The sequence below is a fragment of the Thrips palmi genome, unplaced genomic scaffold (assembly GCF_012932325.1).
Source record: "Thrips palmi isolate BJ-2018 unplaced genomic scaffold, TpBJ-2018v1 HiC_scaffold_1, whole genome shotgun sequence".
Lineage (NCBI taxonomy): Eukaryota > Metazoa > Arthropoda > Insecta > Thysanoptera > Thripidae > Thrips > Thrips palmi.
In genome coordinates, this window is record NW_023144620.1 from 9,693,297 (window position 1) to 9,716,525 (window position 23,229).

Below are 23,229 nucleotides of genomic sequence, written 5' to 3' on the forward strand. Positions count from 1 at the left end.
TCGGAATCAGTCTGCAGCCGGAGACCTGCACGCGGGAGCGAGCCGAAGGGCCGCCAGTCAGGCGCAGGGCACACTGTCGGACAGTCCCTGTGCTGGGCCTGCGGCTGAGTCCCGTAAAAGAGGACAGTTTACTGGAGTCTGAGGGGCAACTTCTATACTGAGCCCCGTGCAGGGTAGACTGTCCCGCCGCACAGCGGTTTTCGACGGGACAGCCTACCCTGCAAGGGGCCCTGTCCGCCGTGCAGGTAGGCAAGCCCGCCGCACAGCGCTGTTCGACGGGACAGCCCACCCTGCAAGGGGCCCTGCCCGTCGCAGCGTTTCGTCCCTCTGTCTCGCTCGCACGCACACGGAACACCGTGTGAGTGCGAAAGAGACAGAGATAGCGATGTTCGGAATCGGTCTGTAGGTAGGCAAGCCCAGCTATCCGTCCGTGTTGTTGTTGTTGTTGTTGTTGTTGTTGTTGCGGTGGTGATGCGAAAACGTCACGGGCAGACTGAAATACGGAGCGGCGCTACGGATCTCTGAGGACGCCATCAAGAGGACCATCCTGGCGACTCGAAAAATGAGCGGAGATGGCGCGCCGCGATGAACGGGCGTGACGCAACAGGCGGCGCGCGCAAGCAGCGCAGGGCGAGCGCCGCGAAGATCGGCCGACTTAGGCCCACGGCCAAGGGCGGGCAGCGCGGGCCTTCCCTGTCACAGGCAAGCCGGCCGGCAGGCGGGCGGGCAGAAAGACAGACAGGCGCCGGTGAAGGGAGGGAGGCAGGTGAGAGAAGGAGCAGGACCGCGAGGGGGGTGGGGCGGAGGGGGGTGGGGCGTGGCGCGGCGGGTGGGAGTGCGGCGTGCGGCGCCGCGCGGTGGAAGGTGGAAGCACAGTAGAGCGTGTTCCGTTCCGTTCCGTACCGACCCGTCCCCTCCACCACGACGGCCACCCCGGCGTCTGCAGCGCCGCGCCGCGCCGCGGTGCAGTTTAACGGTGATCCCGGCGGCGGCGAGTGCTTCGCGGCGGCCAGCACGTGCCCGTGGTCAGCGCCTCCCCCCCTTTCCCCTCCCTCCGCCCGCCCCTGGCGCAGGGCTGGACGGGCCCTGCTGCTGCCGGCCCTGCCCCGGCCCTGCCGGCGCCGCGGACGCACACGCGAACACGCCAGCGAGCCGCGAGCACCGCGCTGCCCGCCGCCGAGCGCGTCGTCTCCGCCGCCGTCGTCCTCGTCGCCGTCGAGTCCCGAGTCCGGGGAAGTCCCTCGCGGAAATCGACGGCAGTGGAGTGCCGCCGCCCGGATTAGTGCAGTGCAGTGGAGACTAGTGGACGCCGCCAGTGCTGTGTTGTTGTTGCTGCTTCTCCTGCTCTCCTCCTCCTGTTGTTGTTGGTGCTGCAGTCATGGATCAGCCACTGCGAAAACAACGACACTGGGCCCGCCCCGACAAGTGCCGCAGCCTGCCGGTGGTGAGTACACTGGGCGAAACGGGTGCGGCTGTTTCGGCCGCGTCATGGTCACGCCCTCAGTCCAACTGGCGGATTAATTCGTATTAGAGAGAAAATGGTTTTCATCGTACGACCCGTTTAGAGAGCTCTGTGACGACTGATTGTCTAATTTTTGAATGGGTTCTGTTGCACTTTGGTTTGGCTTCTTAGTGAATCGCCATCAGAAATTTCAAGCGGATCCTCTGGGGTCAATTGTTTGGTTCGGCGGCTGTCGAAGGTTTGACGCCAGGGGGATGATCATATGGGTTGAAACTGCTGTGATGTAGATTTTTCGATTGGTATGCCACGCAGCACCCCCAAGAGCGTTGTTGTGGCGTGTTCTCGCCCGGCGTGCACTCTGCGAGGCGTGGCGGCGGCGCCCCGTGGCGTGATGGGGGGCCCCGGGGTGCGGCCGTCGAGATGGGGGCCCGGCGCCTCGCAGGCACAGGCAGGGACCCATCCCCCCGAGAGTGTTTTCGTCGCTCTGTCTCTCTCGCACCCATACGGCACACTCCATGAGTGCGAGAGAGACAGGGCGACGAGAACGACTCTCGGAATCAGTCTGCAGAAAAAACAGCCCGGAATGGCCCGTCATGCGTGCACCGCCACTTGCTGCACCGGGAGTGCGTGCTGGCGTCCGGGGCGCCCCGGAGCTGCGGAGCGTACATCAAAGCCGCCTGACGTTTTTAGGGCGGGGGCGAGTTCAGTCACGATCCTTTTCGAGAGCTCGACAATAATTAACATCTTTTTCTTCTTCTTTTTCTTGCTTTGTCATCAGAAAATGCACACAGCTTTTTGCAGCATATTCCGTTTGTTTCGCTCATTTATCCTGCACCAATGTGTTTTGATCTACGTTTCGTACACTGAGAAAACCTTACAAACTATTTCAGGCATTACAAAGTAAAGCAATTTGTTATGACAAAGTATTTTGAGTATACGTAAGCTCCTGTTGCATGGGTATGAAAACCATGTCATCAATTGGTTTGATGACATCCTTGTACGGAAAAAGCCTTGAAATTGTCATCAAGAGACGACTCAAATTTTCACAGTGCAGTGCAAACGGCGACGGCGTGCGAGGTTTATGCAACAAGTCTCCAACTATTCGCGAGGTTCTCGGGTTTCGGACGCGCCGCGCGAAGAGCGAAAGGAACATCCTTGCCGGCGACTCCGACATCCTCAAATAAAAACTGAAAAAAAAGTAGTAAATGCCTTGAACCTCGCGCTATGCGAGGCGCGTGCGCCAACTGCCTCTGCTTCATTAGCGACTCGCTGGGGGCGTCCTCGCCAGTCCGCGGTTCGAATCCCCGTCAAGGCGGCACTCGCAAAAAACAAATATGGCAACAAGAAAAAAATTCTTATTTAATTTCTGAAAGACTCGCTTAAAAAAAATTAATTCTCAGTTCTCAATTCTTGTTTTTTTCTTTAAAAAAAATGTCTGAGTTTTGCGAGTTTAAATATTACGGTGGCGGTGCGCTATTTGTAGCGCCCCGTAGATCAAGCGTGGAAAATGGGTGATGAGAAATCGGGCGGTCGGCGCCGCGTATACACGTACTTGTAGCGTATCGGCGCGGCGTGAGTTATCGCCTCGATTAGGCGGTCAGGCTGCAGCCCCCCCCCCCCCCCTCGGCAGCTCGCTCTTCAGGCGCCGCGTGGAAGGCTGCAAATCAAACGACTCCCTCGGGGTGGGGACGAAGACCCCACTCGGGGGGCGTTCGGGCATCAGGCGGCAGCGCACAGTGGGCTAGACCGGCGCGGCGCCGGTGGTCGAAACTCTAAACGCGTTTTGAGCTCCAGAGTCGCTAAACAGGACTCGAACCGAACGTGTGACCCCACCTATGGATTCCTCGTGAGGAGATTCATCCATTGAAGGGGTCACACGTTCGGAGCGACTGGAGCTCGAAACGCGTCCGGGACTTTGACCGCCTCCACCGGTCTTCTGACCCACTGTGCGGCGACCGTTTCAAAAAGATAGAGTAACAGGGAATCCAGTGATGTATGCCATTTATTATGTATCGGCTATCGGCAACTCTGGCGCGATCAGCTTCTTAATGGATTAGTCTCGTCGCCCCGGTTCAGGCTTCTCCCGTGCGTCCTGTTGGGTCTACTGGACTGATTTGCTCCTCCCTCACGCAGCGAAAAGGCTTGGCCTATCCTCCAAGTCATTAATTATGCCTCTACATCAGGACTGTCGTGTTGGAGCGCCAGAGGGCTTTGTAGTGCACTGCCGCTGCCAACTGCAGCGCGTAGCGAGGCTAGCGAGGCCGGCCTCGTCGCTCTGTCTCTCACGGACCATCCCATGGGAGTGCGAGAGAGACAGAGCGAGAGAGCGCTGTCCGGAATGGCCCTTGCAGAGGGCCCTTGCAGAGCACCGCAGCCACCTGCGTCCGCGGCGCCGCGCGTCTCAGGTGTCGGCTGGTGCTTATTTCGGCAGCTAGACGGGAGGGATACGATTTACGCAAGGCGCAGGGAGAGAGAGGTGAGAGGGCTTGTCACCTGACCACGCTACTACCGTATGTCGCACAAATAGGCCTAACAAAAAAAAATCTTTTGTCGCGTAACTCTATAGAGCACAATTTTCAAAACCGTTAGTTTTAGCAAAGAAAATTCTTGGTCCACAACTATTGCTATCCGATTTCAAGTTTAAAATAGGAATTCAAATAGGATTCAAATATTTCGTTTAAAATGGAGGATTATTTTCTCGAGCCACCAAAAGAACCAAAAAGATTTACTGTGAGCCAGAGCCAAGTAAATGCAGAACGACAACCTCTCCGTATCACTTTTTTCGCTCCCCCCTCTCCTCCTCCTCCTCGTCCTCCTCGTCCTCCTCCTCCTCCTCCTCCTCCTCCTCCTCCTCCTCCTCCTCCTCGTCCTCCTCGTCCTCCTCCTCTTCATCCTCCTCCTCCTCCTCCTCTCTAACGGTTATCTCGCTGCTCGCCCGTTGCCAGGGTTCGATAGTCCGATAGGGATCTCCATCGATCCTCCACGCCGCCCGTCATGCAGGCAGCCGGCCGGGCGCTCCGTCTGGTGTCGATCTGCTCTGCCGCCCGGGCCTCCTTGTCGCGGGCCGTTCCTCGTATCCCCTTACCTCCCACGCCTCGTAAATATTGGCGACGGCAGTGTGGCCGCTGCTGCCGTTGGCGGTGCGAGTCGATGGGTCTGGTCGCTATGCGACGACGTGCGCCCGCAGGCAGCTTGGTCGCAGGCGGCCCCGGGATACCCTGCATGAAATGTGACTCTGATGGCCGCCCGGCATCCGTTGCTGCGGCGAAAGGCGCGGATTCGGAGGGGTTCGTACGAACAACGGGGCGCCGCTTGTGCAAAGGCGGAGGCAGTGGCGTGGCGTGGCGCGGCGTGGCGCGGCGTGGCGGGGCGGGGCGCGGCGGGGCGGGGCCCGGCGGGCCTCAGCCGTCACCCAGTGCACCCCGTCGAGAGAGCAGGCCGGCGCCGTTCACCCGAGCTTGGCCTTGTCTCGTTACAATCGGAAATTTTTTTCAGGTCTCGAACCGAACATGGATTCACAAACCACAAGGACTCCAGAGGGCAGTGGCCCTCTTGTAAATTTCGCAGTGCAGCTGCATCGCATCGGCCGGGGCGTTGTTCAGTTGCTGGGCTTTCGCGAAGCGCTTCACGTTGCTTCGCGTCACGCACGCGGCTCGCGACAGCCCCTCAATCACGCTGTGGGCGGGGCGGGGCGGGGCGGGGTGGGGCGTGGTGGGTGGAGCACGCCATGAGCAGGCCGTGGAGTACCTCATCCTTGCCTCGCCTTGCAGGGGCCGCCATGTGTCGTGTCGTTAGCCCTCCGGTGTGTGCAGCGACAGACCGATTCCGAGAGTCATTTTCGTCGCTGTCTCTCTCGCACCTGTACGGTGCGCCCCGCGAGTGCGACAGAGACAGAGCGACGAAAACGACTCTCGGAATCAGTCTGCGGGACGCGCAGGAAACGGCCGCGTTGCTGAATCACAGGCAAACGGACAGTCTGTTAGACAGACAGGCAGACAGACAGACAGACATACAGACAGACGGACGGACGGACGGACGGACAGACAGACAGGCCGGGACTATGGATTCGTTACCGGCGGACAGCGCGCGTGGACGTGCACGACAGCTGCGGATAGTGGACGTCTCTGTCAATAGCGCTGCACGTTATTGGCACGACCGCACGGCATCAAAATACCAAATGGGGCGCGCCTTGCATCCACGCCCACTCTGTGCGCGCCCTCCGAGACAATGCCGGCACTGCAAAGAAACTTTAAGAAATTTATGCGTAAACCATAACTTTAAATTTTAGAAACAGGTGCTTGTTTCTAAGGGCGTAGTCTGTGAATAGGTACTCAAGTATTTACTACGGCCTGAGAAGAAAAATCATGCAATTTTACGGGTAATGTTAGAGAAGAACAAGTTTGTTACGCACTTCTAATTGTTCGTGTCAGAAAATGTTAAGTTGCCTCGATGATAGGTGCACATTTATGCAATGTTGGGCGGTGGGTGTTCCTGCCCTTCCCTTGCGGAGGACGACGCGTCCAGACACGGCCACCTGGCCCGCAGACTGATTCCGAGAGTCGTTTTCGTCGCACTCTCTCTCTCTCTCTCTCTCTCTCTCTCTCTCTCTCTCTCTCTCTCTCTCTCTCTCTCTCTCTCTCTCTCTCTTGCGCGCGCGCGCGCGCTCACGGGGCGTCCCGTATACTACCGTATAGGTGCGAGAGAGACAGAGCGGTCTGCCATAGGACTCACTAGGACTGCAAGACGGGCCGGCGCGCTCCCGCGCCGCGGGGCGGTAACCAAATACAGATTCAGATCGAGATCCGCCTCACTGCTAGACGCGCCCAGACGCCGCCGGGCCGCCAGGCCGGCAGACGGCTCCCGCGGCCAAATGAGACTGATATTAATATTGTGACGGGCGGGTGGGCCGCGCCACGCGCCCCGCCCCGCCCCGCCCCGCCCCGCCACGCCCCGCCCCGCCACGCCACGCAACGCCGTGCTCCGAATCAGTCAAAGTCGCACGATGCCGCGCTAATTCAGCCGAAAATCCCCTTCTAAACGGCAGCAACAAGAACAACGGCCTCGCGGCGCCTTCACAACACATGTTGTGGCGCGGCCCCGCCCTGCCCCGCCCTGCCCCGCCCTGCCCCGCCCCCGCGGCCGGAGCCTATCGACGGGAGCCGCCCTTCTTGTTCCGACGGATCGGCCCGCTCACCTCCCTTCCCAACAACAACAACAACAACAACAACAACAACGAGACCGTGTTCTGGATTAATATCAATCCGGACGGGGCCGCGCCGGCGCGCCGCCGGCGGGCAGAGGGTCGCCGCCGACGACGCGTTGCTCCACCACGACCGACCGCCGCCACGGCCACGACGACCACCTCCGCGACCACGCCGCCGAGGCCCTGGCGGCGGACGGACTAACGACGTCGGCTTGCCGCTCCGCCTGGCTCCGCAGAGCACCGCGAGGCGCACCGCCGCCGGGCACAGCGAGGCGTCTGATTCCGAGGACCGCTTTCGTCGCTCCGTCTCTCTCGCACTCATGGGGCGGTCCGTAGGGGTGCGAGAGAGACAGAGCGACGAAGCGGTGTTCGGAATCAGACGGCAGGCAAAGGGAAGCCTCGGCCAAGGCTGCCCCGCGGCCCGCCAAGGCGGCCCTGCCCGCCGAAAAAGTGAAAGGGAGGGGCAGCGCAGGGCAGAGCCTCTTGCTCTTGCTCGGGCTTGCTTTTATGCTTCGTTTTGTTTAATCTCTTTTCATTTCATCTTTTTAAAGTCGTATTGTTGTTGTTGTTGTTATTGTTGTTGTTTTTGCTGCCTGATGCACGACAAATGTCGGAGGGCAAGGCACGCCAATGTTAACGCGTCGGCCACGCGTCGTCTTTATAAGGAGAATGGCTCAAACAGTTGACACACCACCGAAAAAGTCACCATTTTTTTGAACAAAAAAAATGTACTTGTATTGAGTGAATTTACTTGAACATGCAGCTAAATTAAATTGTTGTGTTGCGAAGTAGTATGTTGTCTTGGTTCAAGACACGACTTTTCTGGGTGTAGCCCTAGGGCGTGCCCGCGTCGCCGTGGCGTTGCTGCTTGCCTGCGCGAGTTCGGCTGCTCTTCTTCCCGACGCCGCGAGACTACACTGTCAACTCAAGTGGTGGAGGTGAGAAAACGGGAGCCAGGGACGCGTAGGATGCACACCGCGGATGCACCATGCACCGATGCACACCGCGACACCGCCTGGGGCCAAAGGTTATCTGCGGCGCGGGAGGGGAGGGGGGGCAGGGGGAGGAAGGGGGGCAGGGGGGAGGGGGGCAGGGGGGGCAGGGGGCAGGGCTACCAGCCCCTCACCCGGTCCGCACTTCCTCGCCGCAGATAACCTTTGGGTTCCAGGCGGTGTCGCGGTGTGCATCGGTGCATGGTGCATCCTCGGTGGATCCATCCGATGCGTCCCCTGGCTCCTGTTTTCTCACACTCTGTGGGCACCCAAATCTCATTGCACGCCAACGTGCTCTGTGTCTGTGCGGACACTAGGTCACATCACAGTCAAACCATCCTTTTCGTTCGTCTACTGCAGACTGATCCCGACAGTCGCTTTCGTCACTCTGCCTCTCTCGCACCTATACGGGGCGCCACATGAGTGCGAGAGAGACAGAGCGACGAAAAACGACTCTCGGAGTCAGTCTGCTGCCGACGTCGCGGAGCACCGCGTTTGAATTGCGGCGGCATCTCCGGGCGGCCGTCGCAACGCGTCGCAGCGCGTCGCAACGCGACGGGGGCGTTGTAAGTTCTGCTGCTTTTGTAAGCGAGCCGTAATGCCAAAGAGCAGAAAGAGAGAGAGACAGACAGATAGCGCGGAAACCGATGAAGTGGGCCATCTCGCCGCCGACTGCGAATGCAACCCCTTTCCTTTTGGGGCCCGCCCCGCCCCGCCCCGCCCCGCCCCGCCCCGCCCCGCCCCGCTGGGCCGCGACGACATAACCGGGATTCACCGCGTTGCAGCTAATCTCGCCGCTCATCCGACTTGTCACTTGTTTTCGTTGTTGTTGTTGTTGTTGTTTTTTTAATCCGGCGAGCTGCTGCTGTTATAATAAGCGGGCAGTGCGGCGCGGGAAAAAAGGGAGCGAAAGGTTAAGCAGCAGCGAGTGAGGACAGGGCAGGACCGGCAGACTGATACCGAGAGTCGTTTGCGTCGCTCTGTCTCTCTCGCACCCATGCAGGGCACCCCATGAGTGCGAGAGAGACAGAGCGACGAAAGCGACTCTCTGAATCAGCGTCTGCTGACCCAACTAACCCACAGACCGTGGGACCGCCACTCGGACCGCCACGGCGAGAGTGCGACTCGTCGCGTCACCGCCTTCCTCCTCGTCAAGGTCGCACAAGGTCGTCGCGATGGTGTTTTAGGTTTGGCGGAGGAAACCGGAGGGGAAGGAAACAAGGCGGAAATAACTTTAGTTTTACATCGTGGGTTCGAAAGCAGACTCATCGTATCGTAGAGCATGCAGAATGCAGTTGCGGAATAGACCGACATGATGCTGATTTGTCGAGGCGCCTCGCCACCGCAGCAGCAGCAACAACAACAACAACAACAACAACAACAACAACAACAACAACAAACAAGGGTTTCCGTGAGCAGGTACTTTTGATTTGATTGAACTGCCGCTCCACTCTATCGGCCGGCTGATTAGCTTGTACTGTCCGTCAGCTACACTGTCATGTCCAGGGCCGGGGCAGCTGGGGCGGCCTGGGCCTCGTGGGAGTGCAGCGGGCGGGCACGGCGCAGTGGCGGATCCAGGGCCGGGGTGGGGGTAGGCCCTCCCCGGTAGGGTGTAGCATTTTTGCCAAACTTACAGAGGGCTGAAGTTTGGCTTTGCCGCCACTGATGAGGCCGCCGACTGTCTCTCTCGCACCCCTACGGGACGCCCCTGCAGTGCGAGAGAGACAGAGCGACGAAGCGGACCGATTGGTCGCTCCTTCTCCTCGTCACCGCGTCGCCGCCCTTTTACCGCGGGGCTAATTAACTGCTGCAGTTCGCAGGGGAGTCCGTCAAGAAGGAGTCGCCGTGATCGACCTTTCCACACGCGTGGAGGGAGAGAGAGAGAGAGAGAGAGTGAGTGAGGGAGGGAGAGAGAGAGAGAGAGAGAGAGAGAGAGAGAGAGAGGAGGGGAGGGGGAGCCGCCCGCATGCCATGGCATGCCGTGCACTTTGCCATGGTAATGAAATTCGGTGCCAAAGCGTCGGGGGCTCCCGCGCCACGCCGCCACGCCTCGCGCCACCCCCTTGCATCGTGTCTCTGTCTCACTCACCGCGCGGCGGGGCGGACTGGACGCGAGGGAGAGAGACGGGAGACACCCGCGAGAGACCGTGCTTTCATGCTTTCAAACGCTTCAAACGCACCACCCCGCGGCAGTACCACACGTGTCCTTGCCAGGCCCTGCCCCGCCACCTCCCTCCAGACAGTCGTCGTCCGCTCGCATGACGTCTTAATCATTTCGAGAAATGAAACTAACAGGACGCGGTTTTCATTTTGCCTTATTTTCTTTTCCTCGTCGGCTGGCAGCACTCCATTGCTTACATAAGTTGGAGCGGTGTGGGTGTGTGGGTGTGCAAATGGGAATGCTGTACAACTTCCCTCCATCTCTCCCTTCCGTCGCCTCCCTCCGTCTCTCTCTCTCTCTCTCTCTCTCTCTCTCTCTCTCTCTCTCGCTCCCTCATTAGCATGTGGTGTACACACGCTACGCATCACCGTGATGAATGGCGACCCAACGCGACGTGCTTGTCGGCCACCTTGTCGCACGGGGCGTAAAGTAGGTACACCGCAAAAATAAAACGAAACTGAGTTCTAAATCGCTGGTTGCGAGGGGTTTCGAACCCGCCACGTACATTCACTCTGTGAGTCCGCCTGCGAGAAGGGAGGAAAAGAAGAGACAGACGTCGAAAGGTCAAGCTTGGCGGCGGCGCTGGCGATACCCCTTTGGCGAGGTGGCATTGGACAGTGCGTTCCCCGCCTGCAGCCTGCAGCGCGGGGTATCGCTTACCGCGCGCTGCCAACAGTGTGGGCTCTTATTCGCAGTGACAGCCGATGCAGCTGCCAATACCGCCTTTGACGGATGAGCGGCGGGGCGGGGCGGTGCGGGGCCTGCACTGTGCGGCGTGCATGCGTGGCATTGAACGCGAAGCGGGCCTCGTTGGCGGCGGGCGAGAGCAGCGAGAGGCATGCAGGACTGATTCCGAGAGTCGCTTACGTCGCTCTGTCTTTCGCGCTCCTACACGGGACGCCCCATGAGTGCGAGGGAGACAGAGCGACGAAAACGACTCTCGGAATCAGTCTGCGGGCCGGGAAGGCCGCGTGGCCTGATGGGGTCACCCTGGGTCGGACCCGTAAAACCCGCACTACTCTGCCTGCCGCGGGCTGCCTCCGAACGGCTCCCTCCCTCTCTCCCGCACCCCCACGAGTGCCTCGTGCCACGCCACGCCACGCTACGCGTGATACACTGGTAAGGCACGCCGACACTGCGCGACACCCTTCGGGCCGCGGCGTACAGCGCGTGCCGGCACCGTGGGGTGCGGGGCATAAACTCAAAGATTGGACTCGGGCGCGGCGCACACTGTTGTTTGTCGTCGTCGTTTTTGCTCTTGTTGTTGTTGTTGTTGTTGTTGTTGTTGTTGTTGTTGTTGTTTTCGGGGAGCCGAATGAGCAATGGACGACCGACAGTCCGCCAAAGGAGAGGAGAGTGAGTTGTTGCGGACAGCGCTGCGCCCCATTAGGCACGCGATAATAAAAATAAAAATAAAATAAGAATAAAAGTTAAACTAAATGTGTTCATCGGCACCGCGGCAGTCGCGGCGTCGTTGACCCGGTTCCTTCGCCTGCAGTCTCAAGGAGCGCTCTGTCTCCGTCGCACTCACGCGGCGTTCCGTTCGCGTGCGAGAGAGACAGAGCGATGTCGTCGCGCGGTGGACACACTCTCAAACTGTCCCAGCGAGCGTCGTCGCTACTCCGGGCGCCGCGGACTTTTGGACTGATGACTATCGCACGGGGTATTGACAGGGTCATTTGTTTTCGCTGGCCGAGCCGATCGGGCGAAGCGGTGGGCGTTTGTTTGCTTCGACGGCTTGACAAGTTTGCGGCCATTTCGGACCCATTCCCGTCAACGGGAGCGCAGCAGAGGTAGGGGAGAGGGGGAGGAAAAAAAAGGAGGGGGTGAACATGCAAATTGACTTCGTACTACTTCCATAGTCCGTGACTCCTGGAGTATGCATGCATGCATGCACCAAAGAACACAAATACACCACGGCACGATTCGGGCAAAGGTGTTCGATTTTCTTGTTTGAATAGTTTCAGAGCGTTTGTTGTACGTGCGCTCACACACGGACACACACGGACACACACGGACACACACGGACACACACGGACACACACACACACACACACACAGATACACGTGCACTCCGTTGAGGAATTTAGCGCGCCCAGGCGGCACACTGGGTGTGGACGGCGTGGACGGCGTGGCCGGCGTGGTCGAAGGGGCGACAGCGAACACGGCGCGGCGCGCTCGGCCGGCCTGGCCTTTGCCGCGATGCGGGTTTCTGCACTGTACTATACACGGGTGCGGCACGCCTCGTCGGCACGCCTCGGCGGCACGCCGGGCATTTTGTTCCGTCGGGAGCGCGTGCCTGTCGCGTGCGCGGTGCGACCAACCTGACGACTCACTTTCCTTCTCACAGAGCGGCAGGCAGCTTCCTCCCGCGTGGTCCGTTTTACAGTGTGCCACACGCTAGAGCGGCGCGCCTTCGCAGTGCTTCGCGCTTCGCTGTTGTTAAAACGTATCGTTTCACGCTTGGCGACCCTGCCGCCGCCTTTGTCGCGCGTTACGCAGTTGGCTGCACTGACTAACCGAATCCGCTTCCTCCCGAGTCAAGCGCGTGCCGAGAGAGAGGGAGAGAGAGAGAGAGAGAGAGAGAGAGAGAGAGAGAGAGAGAGAGAGAGAGAGAGAGAGAGAGAGAGAGAGAGAGAGAGAGAGAGAGAGAGAGAGTCGCAGCATCGCGGGGAAGGATGATGCGATCTCGGTCGTGATCCCCAGTGCGGCCAACCGGCGCGCACATCACGCTCCTTCTACACTGGCGGAAGGCAAAAACGCAAATACGAAGATCGGAGGAAAAAAAGAACAGGCCGAAGCTCTGTCGGCATTGGCTGCTCACTTTCATAGCGAGGCTTGTTAGGTTTGACTTTCTTTGTGCCTCGCCTCGAGCCTTGAGTCTCTCTACATGTGTAATCCATGTTAGCGCGCGCACACACACAAGTAAGTACTCGAGCGCACACAGACACACTCACCTTCCCACTCACACACATGACACCACGCACGCACACCCTTGGGCGTGTGATTTACTCTCCAAATAGGTCATTTAGTGTAACGCGCGACTTTTACTCCGACGAATGAATCATGTCGGTTTTTTTTTGTGCCTTCGTCGGTACAACTTGCCTCGGAGCCTGCAGTTAGTTACTTATCCAAATCGGGTCAACAACAGCAGCTCACTTACGTTTATTGTTGATGTTTTTTAGCCATGAATGCGAAAGCCGTTAAAAAGTTTCGAGCCCGCTCTCGGAGCTCGCTTGAAAAAATATATGTTATTCCCGCCCACCGAAAGAAAACAATTGATGGCTGTGTGGCCGTTGTACGTACGAATACGCAGAGCTTTACCGTTCCACCTGCAATCTGTGTGTGGTCCGCAATGCACACAGGTACAAAAAGAGGAAAAAAATTCCGTGACAAAGTTTTGTTGCGGTAACTTAGACGCCTTTTTCAAAACAGCATGTTTATAAAAATATTCATATTTTAATGGTAGACGCTTTTTTGGTAGACACAATGAGCCGCCCCCCTTAAAGGTATTTGGCAATGGACACTGTAAAATCAACTGACATACCCAGGCTCAGGCTTTGTGTGTCAAGGAGATCAAATTTTTAATGTCTAATGGAAACTCAACAACAAATGACCCATTTTTTAAAATTAGTTTATGGTGGCCAAAAATGTGTACAACAAACGAGACTAAAAATAGATTTTAGTACATTCGTTAGATTTTTTTAAAACAAATTGGACGTTGTAAATGAAAAGGTCTTCGGAGTGAAAACGTGTCCGATCGTCCGGCGTCGCTACCGAAACTGGCGGCGCCGATTGCCGCCATTCGTGGCGTCGACTGCAAGTACACTGGCAAAGCGGCGACGCGGCGAGGTTGCCAGTGGAGTGGACAGCGATCCGAGTGATCGGCTGCGGCGATCGCTGCGAGCCATTCTGGAGCCATTCTGGCCATTGTGGTCCGCGGATCGGTTTGGTTTAGAAAGTCAAGGCTGGGCGCCGCGACGCCTCCCCTCCCCCTCCCCTCCCCCTCCCCTCCCCTCCCCTCCCCCTCCCCTCCCCTCCCCTCCGCCTCCCCTCCTCCTCCCCCTCGCAGTACTCAGCACCCGGTCTCAAAACGAAAACGCGCGCGCATCCCCGACAATGAGAAGGAATATTGCGAAAAATCAAATAGCATCGACTCACGGCCCCTCGCTCGGCCCTCTCGGCGCGACGCGGCAGGCCGTCCTAGTGGTGGTCCCCCACCGTGCATGGAGGCACGGCGCGGGCCGGCTTGGGCTTGGCTCGGCTTGGCAGTGCAGGCGCTTGAATTGAATTGACACCAGCCGGGCCCGGCTCTCTATCGCCAGCATCGCAACGGTTTGCAGTGCAATGAGCTTGCGTTTTCTCGGCAGCGCGCCGCGCGGCAGACATACCAAGAGTCGTTTTCGTCGCTCTGTCTCTCTCGCAACCATACGGGACGCCCTGCGAGTGCGAGAGCGACAGAGCGACGAAATCGACTCTCGGAATCAGTCTGCTGGTTGCCATGGTCACGGTGAGGCCCGCCGTCTCCGCGTTCGAACAAAGCCCTGCGTAATGGGCGCTTCCTCGCTGCCGCCATGCCCGCCATGCCCGCCATGCCCGCCCTCCGGCAGTGCGTCGTCGCTCTGTCTCTCTCGCACCCCTGCGGCACGCCGGCACGCCCCGCGAGTGCGAGAGAGACGGAGCGTCGGCCTCGCCGTCTAAATTTTTCCCCGTATCCACGGTATCCACGCGCTGCGACGCCCTTATACGGGGCGGCGGCCGTGTCGAAATTGGGGGTCTCTGCACGACGGCGACGTGGAAAATGCGGCGGCCGCCGTCTGTCCGATTGGAGATACCCGCACGCGGGGGGTAGCGACGGCCGGGTTTCCAATTCTATTCTTGAGCAAGAATGTCCGCGCGCGAGGAGTATCGCCGCGGGAGGGGCGGAGTAAAAGGCGCATCCGAATAGGGGGATTATGCGGACGCGTTGGGGCGAAGGGCCCGAAGGGGCCGCGCCCCCCGTCCGAGGCTACGCGGCGCGCTTGTCACGCACGGTCACGACGACACCCCCGCCGCGGCGCACTTGTGCGTTGACCTTGCTCCTTGGTGGCCCGCGCCGCCGCCGTCCCCCCCCCTCCCCCCGGCCACATTTGCATAGCGCACGGACAACAACGGCAGCGATTAATCTATCGGCGCCACCAGGCCGCGCCGCGCCGCGCCGTCCCCCACGGTGGTCATCTACAATTATGTGCAGCAACCCACTTCGGTCAGTGTGTCCGCGGCGGCGTGGGTCGCGGGGTGGAGAAAGGGAAGGGAGGGGGAGGCTTGGCGTGGCTTGGCGCGTTCATTCATAGAGCCTTACTACGGCCATGTGGGTGGCGGCGGTGCGGTGCGGCGGTGCGGCGCGCGATGAAGGTCCCGTCTTGAAGCGGCGCACAGTGGGCCAGAAGACCGGTGGAGGCGGACAAAACTCCAGACGCGTTTTGAGCTCCAGAGTCGCTAAACAGGATTCGAACCGAGGGTGTGACCCCACCAATGGATTCCTCGTTCGGAGAGCAATCCATTGGTGGGGTCACACGTTTGGTTCGAGTCCCATTTAGCGACTCTGGAGCTCAAGCGCGTCCGGGATTTTGACCGCCCCCACCGGTCTTCTGGCCCACTGTGAGGCGGGGCGTGGCCGTCGTGGCCGCGGTCCGTGTGCAGCATGCGGCGCGAGAGCGGCGACCGTGCGTCGCGCCGTGTGTGCTGTGCTGCCCGTTCCTCCCTTACCCCTTTTCCACACACTCCCCCTCCCCCTTTTCTCCAGTGCCGGACGTCACTGCTGCCGGAAGCCGCGGCAAAATCGTAAAACGGCGGTGAAATTGTGTTGTTTTGGCGCGCGCGTGTGCGGTGCCCGGTGGTGGCGGTACGGAGCCGCGTCGCGAGGGCAGCATCTGGCGGACGGGCCGCAACGAAAACGGCGAAACGCTTCCACGCTCCACCGCCCCGCGGACAGCACACCATCAAGCCCGCGGGCTGGACGACGAGGATGAGGAAGGATTTGCCCCGCATGTTACATCACCGCGTGCTTGCCAAAAGAGGCAAAGCGCGAAACGGAAAACAACAAACACACATGGAAGCGCCCAAGAAGAAAGTCCACAAAGCAATTAGGTGCATACTCTCCATCTTCTATGATGGCGGATGTTTGAAAGGGAATCCACTGTTGAGCCACTGGGAGAGAAAAAAATCTTCTGACTACGGATCTATGGTCGCAGTCAATCTGCGGGGTGGCCCTGTCTATCACACGAAAGTCTATCTCTATCTGTAGCCTTTACTATCAGACATGACATAGAGGATGCCAAATCAACACCTAAACTGTTTAGTGGTTTTTCTTAGCTTTATTAGGTTATGCTAACAATCTAAACCCGATCAGAGGAGTAAAATTGCAGTTCTCTCGAATCATAGGCTCTAAAAATTTACGACGGTCGCTTTGTGGTGCCGTGTGGATGCGTCGAAACATGCCGCCCTGAGCTATTGGTCCAACAATGGGCCGTCGTCCTCACTGCAGGCGGCGTTGCCCAATACGCCGCAAAATGAGGTTTCGATGCCCCGAATCGGGCCATGGCCCGGCCAGGACTCTCGGCCCGGACAGGGCCCTGGGCCCGGCCTGCCTCTAGACCTGCCCCGGGGACGTCGATGATAGGCATCCAGGCCGTCGCTCGGACAATGGCGGGCAATGTCTCTATGAGGAGGGCGAGGGCCTGGAGGAGGGCCTCGAGGAGCGGCCGCGCGCTACGCCCGCCGCCCTCTGGGCCGCCCCGCGCCCGACCCGCGCCGCAGCAGCCGCGCGGAGAAGCACTAGGCAGGGTTCAAGCCCGTGGCCGCGAGCCGAAAGGCCAGCAGGAGCCGCGGTGGGTTCCGTCGTCCCGAAGCGCCTGTGTAAGATGGCGAGCTTCACCAGGTTCGCAGACGCAGCAGGAGGTGGTCGATGACCACTGGTCTTGCCAGCCCCCCGGAAGCCTGTGCGTCCCGAAAAGCCTGTGTGTAAGACGGCGAGATCTGCGAACATGACTCGGTTTGCATACGCAGCAGGAGGTAGCCAATAGCCGATGACCACTAGTCTCACCGGGTCCCCGAAAGCCCGTGTGCATCTGCAGTGGTTCCGTCCCCGAAAGCCTGTGTGTAAGACGGCGCGATCCGCGAACATGACCAGGTTCGTATACGCTGCAAGAGGTGGCCGATGACCAGACGTCCCCAAAAGCCTGTGTGTATCGGCCGTCCCAAAAAGCCTGTGTGTATCGGCTCTGGTCCCAAAAGGCGTGTGTATCGGTTCTGGTCCCAAAATGCCTGTGTAAGATGGCGAACTTCACCAGGTTCGCATACGCAGCAGGAGGTGGCCGACGACCAGACGTCCCCAAAAGCCTGTGTGTATCGGTTCTGGTCCCAAAAGGCCTGTGTAAGATGGCGAGCTTCACCAGGTTCGCATACGCAGCAGGAGGTGGCCGATGACCACTGGTTGCTGTCCCTGATAGCCTGTGTATCGACCGTCCCTTTAAGCCTGTGTGCATCTGTAGAGGCTCCGTCCCTGAATGCCTGTGTGCACTGGCAGTGGTTTTCGTCCGAAGCGATTCCGGTTACACCTCCAATTTCTTCGTCGTCCCTCGAACTACTGTTTGATCGGCTCGTCGATAACATCCCTCCCTACAGCGACGTGGACGTCGTCGACCGGCTTTGTCCTCGGCCAGCTCCAGGACTCTGCCTCCGGCGGCGGTCTTGATAAAGCATGCAATGGGGGTAATGACGAGGGGACAAGGTCCTGCGAGGCCCTAGCTGCACGCCCCACCCCGCCCCGCCCCTGCCATTACACTTGGATGGAATTCCTCCATTTCCACCCGTTGTTGTGGCGGCTGGCTCGGCTCGGCGCATAACGCACCGGCGCCCGTTTGATGAATACCTCAGCAGTCGGCGGCCCTCCCAGTGCCGCGACCACGCCGACCACGCCCCGCCGGCATTGATCTCTTCGTCGGCGTCCTCCGATCGGACGCCGTTACCGCTTTGATCGTCGCGATATTGCGCTAGTGATCATCGCAGCAGTTGTTTTCGTCGCTCTGTCTCACTCGCACTCACAGGGTGCTTTAGGTGCGAGAGAGAGAGACAGAGCGACGAAAAGGACTCTCGGAATCAGTCTGACTGTCCACCCTGGACCGTTTCCCCCCACTACCCCTCGGTAGGTTCTTCGATGTCCGCCGAGGTCGCGCTCGGGATCTCATCTCTCTAGCAGATGACGTTGTGTCGGACACGCTGTAATTTTCGAGTGGGCCCGTGGCCCGCTCGCCTTTGGGGCATGCGGGGACTTCATCAAGGCCCTTGATTCAAGGGCGTGCGAAATGGTGATGGCCGGCCGAACGGTATCGGGGTCTTTCCTTAACGTTTTGAGCGAGACCTGCTGGACCTTCCGTGGGTGTGAAAGCGTGCCCATAAAGCTGCCTCTGAAAAGTCGTTCGTCGCTTTCTCTGTCGCACTCCCGGGCCTGGAGCGAGACGGAGCGAGGAACGGCAGGTCGCGCGAGCAGGGCGCGGGAGAACGAGAACGTCATCGGGAGGGCCTAGCCCGGCCTGGCCGCACCGCTTCGTCTTGAATTAATTCTTTAGCAACTGGTCAGGGAGGAGCGGCGCAGCGACGCAACGGCCATTCATTCATTAGTCCGCCTCCCATTGAGTCGAGAGTCGAGGCGGAGCCGAGCGAGCGGAGGGACTCCGGGAGGGCGGGGCTGGCCGTAGGCAGACTCATTCCGAGAGTCGCTCTCGTCGCTCTGTCTCTCTCGCACGCACGGGCCGTTCCGCGCAGGTGCGAGAGAGACAGAGCGACGAGAGCGACTCTCGGAATGAGTCTGCCGGCCGCTCCCCGCGCATTAGTCGCCGGTCATCATAATCCGTTCGTCGGCGCGTCGCTGCAGCGGGCAGTGCACCAGCAGCAGGCCGTGCAGGCACAATGATGGGGCTTCACTTGGGCAACGTCGGGCAACGCTGCGTGACGGGGTATCGCCGCCCCCGCCGCCCCCGCCACCCCCGCTGCCCCCGCCGGGCGAACTGCCCCCGCGTCGCGCCGAGCCGCGCCCGTCGTCCTGAAATCGCGCGGAATTACCTATGCAACAATGTTGGGAGGTTCATCGACAAATAAACGTCGAGCGGCCGCCCCGGGACGGCCTGCGGGTCCGCGGACCAGTCCACTGGCTGACGCTGCGGACGCCGCGGGCTGCAAAACCATCGCCTGGGCCTGCCTGGGCATTGACCGATATTCGTGGGAAGGAGATGGATTCTGAATCATTCACTGTAACAAATTTGCAAAAAAACTTGACTCAAGGTAGTCGTTTAAAAGTTCGTTCCGGAGGCAAACCAGCGGAAAATTTGTCCGACTGATCCAACATTTCCTGAGGAATAATCGGCCGGCACCTGCCCCGTCGATCTATGCGGGGATCTTCGTGGGAACAAAAGGCGGTCGCAGGCGGTCTCTCTCGCGCCCTACGGAACGCTTCATGAGTGCGAGAGAGACAGACCGACCGCCAGTGCGAATGGAGGCTCAGGCCGGCTCGGGCTGCTGGGGGTCCTGAATGAGCATCCTCGGATGACACAAGGCGCGTTCCCGCCGCGACCTCCGCCTGCCTCCGCCATGCCCTGCAGGGACCTTCCCCGCGGGGGTCGCCTCTGGCTGCCTCTGGCTTGCTGCCCTGGCCGCTGTGCCCCGTGGCCCAGTCTCCGACCTGGACATTCTCCAGCGAGTTGTCCAGGGCCTGCAGCGTGGCGGCGTCCAGCGCGGCCCGCCAGACAGCACCAGACAGGACGGCCGCGGCGGGCCGTGGGCCGTGGGAACACTGAGCCGCGCTGAGCGCCCCGGAAAGTCGGGGTGACGCGCCAGACGCGTTGCGTCGCCTGCACCAGAAGAACCAGAGGTCAGGCCAGAAGACCTGTGGAGGCGGTCGAAATCCCGGACGCGTTTTGAGTTCCAGACTCGCTAAACGGGACCCGAACCGAACGTTTGACCCCCAATGGATTGCTCTCCGAACGAGGAATCCGTTGGTGGGGTCACACGCTCGGTTCGAGTCCTGTTTAGCGACTCTGGAGCTCAAAACGCTTTAGTTTTTCTAGTGTCCAGGTTGGCGTGTACTTGGCATGTACACTCCCGTTGAACGCTTCTGTTCGAAAGCCGCCTCTCACTCCTCCCGCTCTGTTTCCTTCCAGGTGCCCCTGGCGTGGCTGGCGTGGTGCGCGGTGCTGCTGCTGCTTCCGGGGATGGCGGTCGCCGACCCTCGGCAAGACACTGGCTTCGGCAGAGCGGCCCCCGCGGCCCACCACAAGGACGTAAGTACCGGCCAGGCCTTAGGCCAGGCCTTGGGCCAGGCCGCGACCACACTGGAACTTACCTCGTTCAAGCTCAAGTTGCGTGTCCCCGCGTTTTTGCCAATCCAACGATAATTCACTCGGCGACTACTTCCCCCTCCCCTCCCCTCCCTCGTCAATTGCATTCATAATCATGATTTCTGCTGTGCCGACGCTCTCTCTCTCCTGGACCTTCTCGCCGTCATGTTCGCCCTCATCGGACCGCGTCATTTTGCCATCATCCACTCATTCGCACATCTCGCCTCCCCCTGCCCGCCACCCTCCCACGAGCAAACGACTGCTGCCGTTGCTCCCTCCCCTCCCCCTCTCCCCGGTGTTCCTCCCCCGCAGGACGTGCACTACAAGTACCAGTACGCCGTGGACGACCCCGTGTCCGGCGTGGTCAACGACCGGTGGGAGCAGCGCAGCGGGGACTTCGTCAAGGGGCAGTACTCGCTGCTGGACCCCGACGGCAAGGTGCGCATCGTGGACTACGAGGTGGACGGCGAGCGCGGCTTCCACGCCGTCATCCACACGCGGTACCCTGGTGAGTTGGACCGCGCCGACGGCGGCCAAACGACACCCAAGCGCACAGTGGGCCAGAAGACCGGCGGAGGCGGTCAAAATGCCGGACGCGTTTTGAGCTTCAGAGTCGCTTAACTGGACTCGAACCGAGCGTGTGACCCCACCAATGGATTCCTCGTTCGGAGAGCAGTCCATTGGTGGGGCCACACGTTCGGTTCGAGTCCCATTTAGCGACTCTGGAGCTCAAAACGCGTCTAGGATTTCGAGCACCTGCACCGGTCTTCTGGCAAATCCACTGTGCTGCGTTCTCGCTCTGCAGTCTGATTCCGAACAGCGCTTCCGTCGCTCTGTCTCGCTCGCACTCATGCGGCGTCCCTGTGGAGTGCGAGAGGGACAGAGCGGCTTCCCGTGCCTACAAGCAACGCCCCCTTCTTGGCGCCCCCTTCCGCAGCGCCGTCGCTGCTGAGCATCCAGTCGGCCAGCCAGGTGCACGAGGTGTACCAGGACTCGCCCGTCAACATCCGCGCCAAGAACGGCCTGGACATCCCGGAGTTCGCGCTGCGCAACCCGCGCTTCTCGGTGCGCGACAACCTGCCCTTCAACTACCACGCCCTGGACGCGGCCAAGATCGGCCTCAACACGGAGGACGGTGAGTGTCCTCCAGGGGCGGAGCCAGGGACGGGATCAGGAGAGGGGGGGGGTCACAAAAGATGTCTTAGGAGTGAGTGGATAGTACGATTTGTGGCCTACCTGTGGCCGCCGTCCGGATGCGCCCCCTCCCCCTCCCCCTCACAGTGGGCCAGAAGACCGGTGGAGGCGGCCAACACTCTAGACGCGTTTTGAGCTCCAGAGTCGGTAAACAGGACTCGAACCGAGCGTGTGACCCTACCAATGGATTGCTCTCCGAACGAGGAATCCGGGGTCACACGCTCGGTTCGAGACCTATTTACCGACTCCGGAGCTTAAAACGCGTCTAGAGTTTTGGCCGCCTCCACCGGTCTTCTGGCCCACTGTGCCCCTCCCGCGCCGCCTGGATCCGCGTCTGGTTTGATCCGAATCCGGCTGCCGCCGCTGCCGCTGATTGCTGATGACCGATTCCCACGCGGCGGGGTGATGGTTGCAGACGGCGCACAGCTGCAGTCCTTGGTGGACCTGAAGGACCTCGAGCCGCCGCTGTCGCCGCGGGAGGCACAGCGCCGGAAGTTCCACCGCGACAACCACCTGCTGCCGCACGAGCGCCTGCAGGAGCAGCAGGACCTACAGGGGCTGCAGCAGGCCGACCTGGCCGTGCAGCAGGACACGCGGCAGGACCTGCAGGACGTGCAGGAGCCCCAGTACCACACGCTGGACAGGTGGGTCGGCCGCCCGGCGAGCAGCGGACTCATTCCGAGAGTCGTCTTCGTCGCTCTGTCTCTCTCACACTCATGGGGCGTCCTCGCATAGGTGCGAGAGAGACGGACGACTCTCGGAATGGGTCTGCAGGCAGAGGGCCACGTAGGTTGCTTTCTACCTGCCCGTTCCATGTTCTGCCTGCAGGCGCATCGCGTACCCGCTGACGGCGCCAACGGCGCCGGGCTCCGTCTTCAACCCGCGCGCCGCCTACATCAGCCTGCGGCCGCGGCCCACGGCGCTGTCACCTCTGCCGCCGCCGAACCCGCCCCCCATGGACGTGCACCCGTCGCATCGGCGCGGCGCCGCCCCCCTCGCCACCCCCGCCTACCTGTTCCAGCCCGCCCCCGTCACCAGCCTGTACACGCTGGCGCTGCAGCAGCCCCTGCAGCCGCTGCAGCAGCCCCTGCAGCCGCTGCAGCCGCTGCCTCGACTCCAGCCCGCCGCGTCGGCGCGGTCCTCCAGCGCCTCCAGCCTCACGTCGACCACCAGGCTGGTGGCCTCGCGGGGGTCGTCGCGGCCGCGGCTGGTGCAGCACTTGACGGAGACGTCGCCGGGGCTGTCGGCCAGTAGGAGCTACTACCTGCGATGAAGGCTAGCGGTCACCTCGCACAAGGCCTCGCGCAAGGCCCACGGGGCGAGCCGAGCCAGGGCGCCGAACCGGTGTACAAATCCCCATGCCATATTGACCGACTCCCTCGGACTCCCTTGGACCGACTGACTAACCGAAAGACTGGCGTCCGAGTGACACGGAGTGACGGCACGGACAGCACTCTAGAAGTAACGCTCATTCTTGTCATTGTTGCCCTCTCAAAAGATGCCTGGGAGGCAACCCATCCAAGCCCGTTTCTTCTTGATTAATAATCGCCAATCGCCTTTTTCAACGAGCAGTGGCCAGGACTCGCATTCTCATGTTTTCATCATCAACATTTGAGCCATGTTCCTGAGCGTTTTGTATATAAAGAGAATTGTACATAGTTTGCAGGAATTTCTAGTTTAAAACGTTCAGTGGAGCGAAAAATGTTTGTACGAAATTAATTGAGCCATTGTAAATAGTAGACAGAAGAAGGGTGTTAGTAAAATATGTTAAACTAAAATAAATTTGATAAATTCTGAATGTTTTGAATATGATCTGAAGGTTTTATTTCCTGGTTTTCCATGAG

At 60.1% G+C, this 23,229-nt stretch overlaps 1 protein-coding gene across 1 annotated transcript; it reads left to right on the forward strand.

Moving 5' to 3' along the window:
• Positions 1-1,159: 1,159 nt before the first annotated feature.
• LOC117643896 lies at positions 1,160-23,197 on the forward strand. Its single transcript, XM_034383057.1, has 7 exons — positions 1,160-1,444; positions 20,015-20,134; positions 20,504-20,699; positions 21,129-21,326; positions 21,801-22,029; positions 22,214-22,426; positions 22,532-23,197. The coding sequence occupies exons 1-7, from the start codon at positions 1,379-1,381 to the stop codon at positions 22,656-22,658; spliced, it is 1,149 nt and encodes a 382-aa protein (XP_034238948.1). The 5' UTR covers positions 1,160-1,378; the 3' UTR covers positions 22,659-23,197.
• Positions 23,198-23,229: the final 32 nt, after the last annotated feature.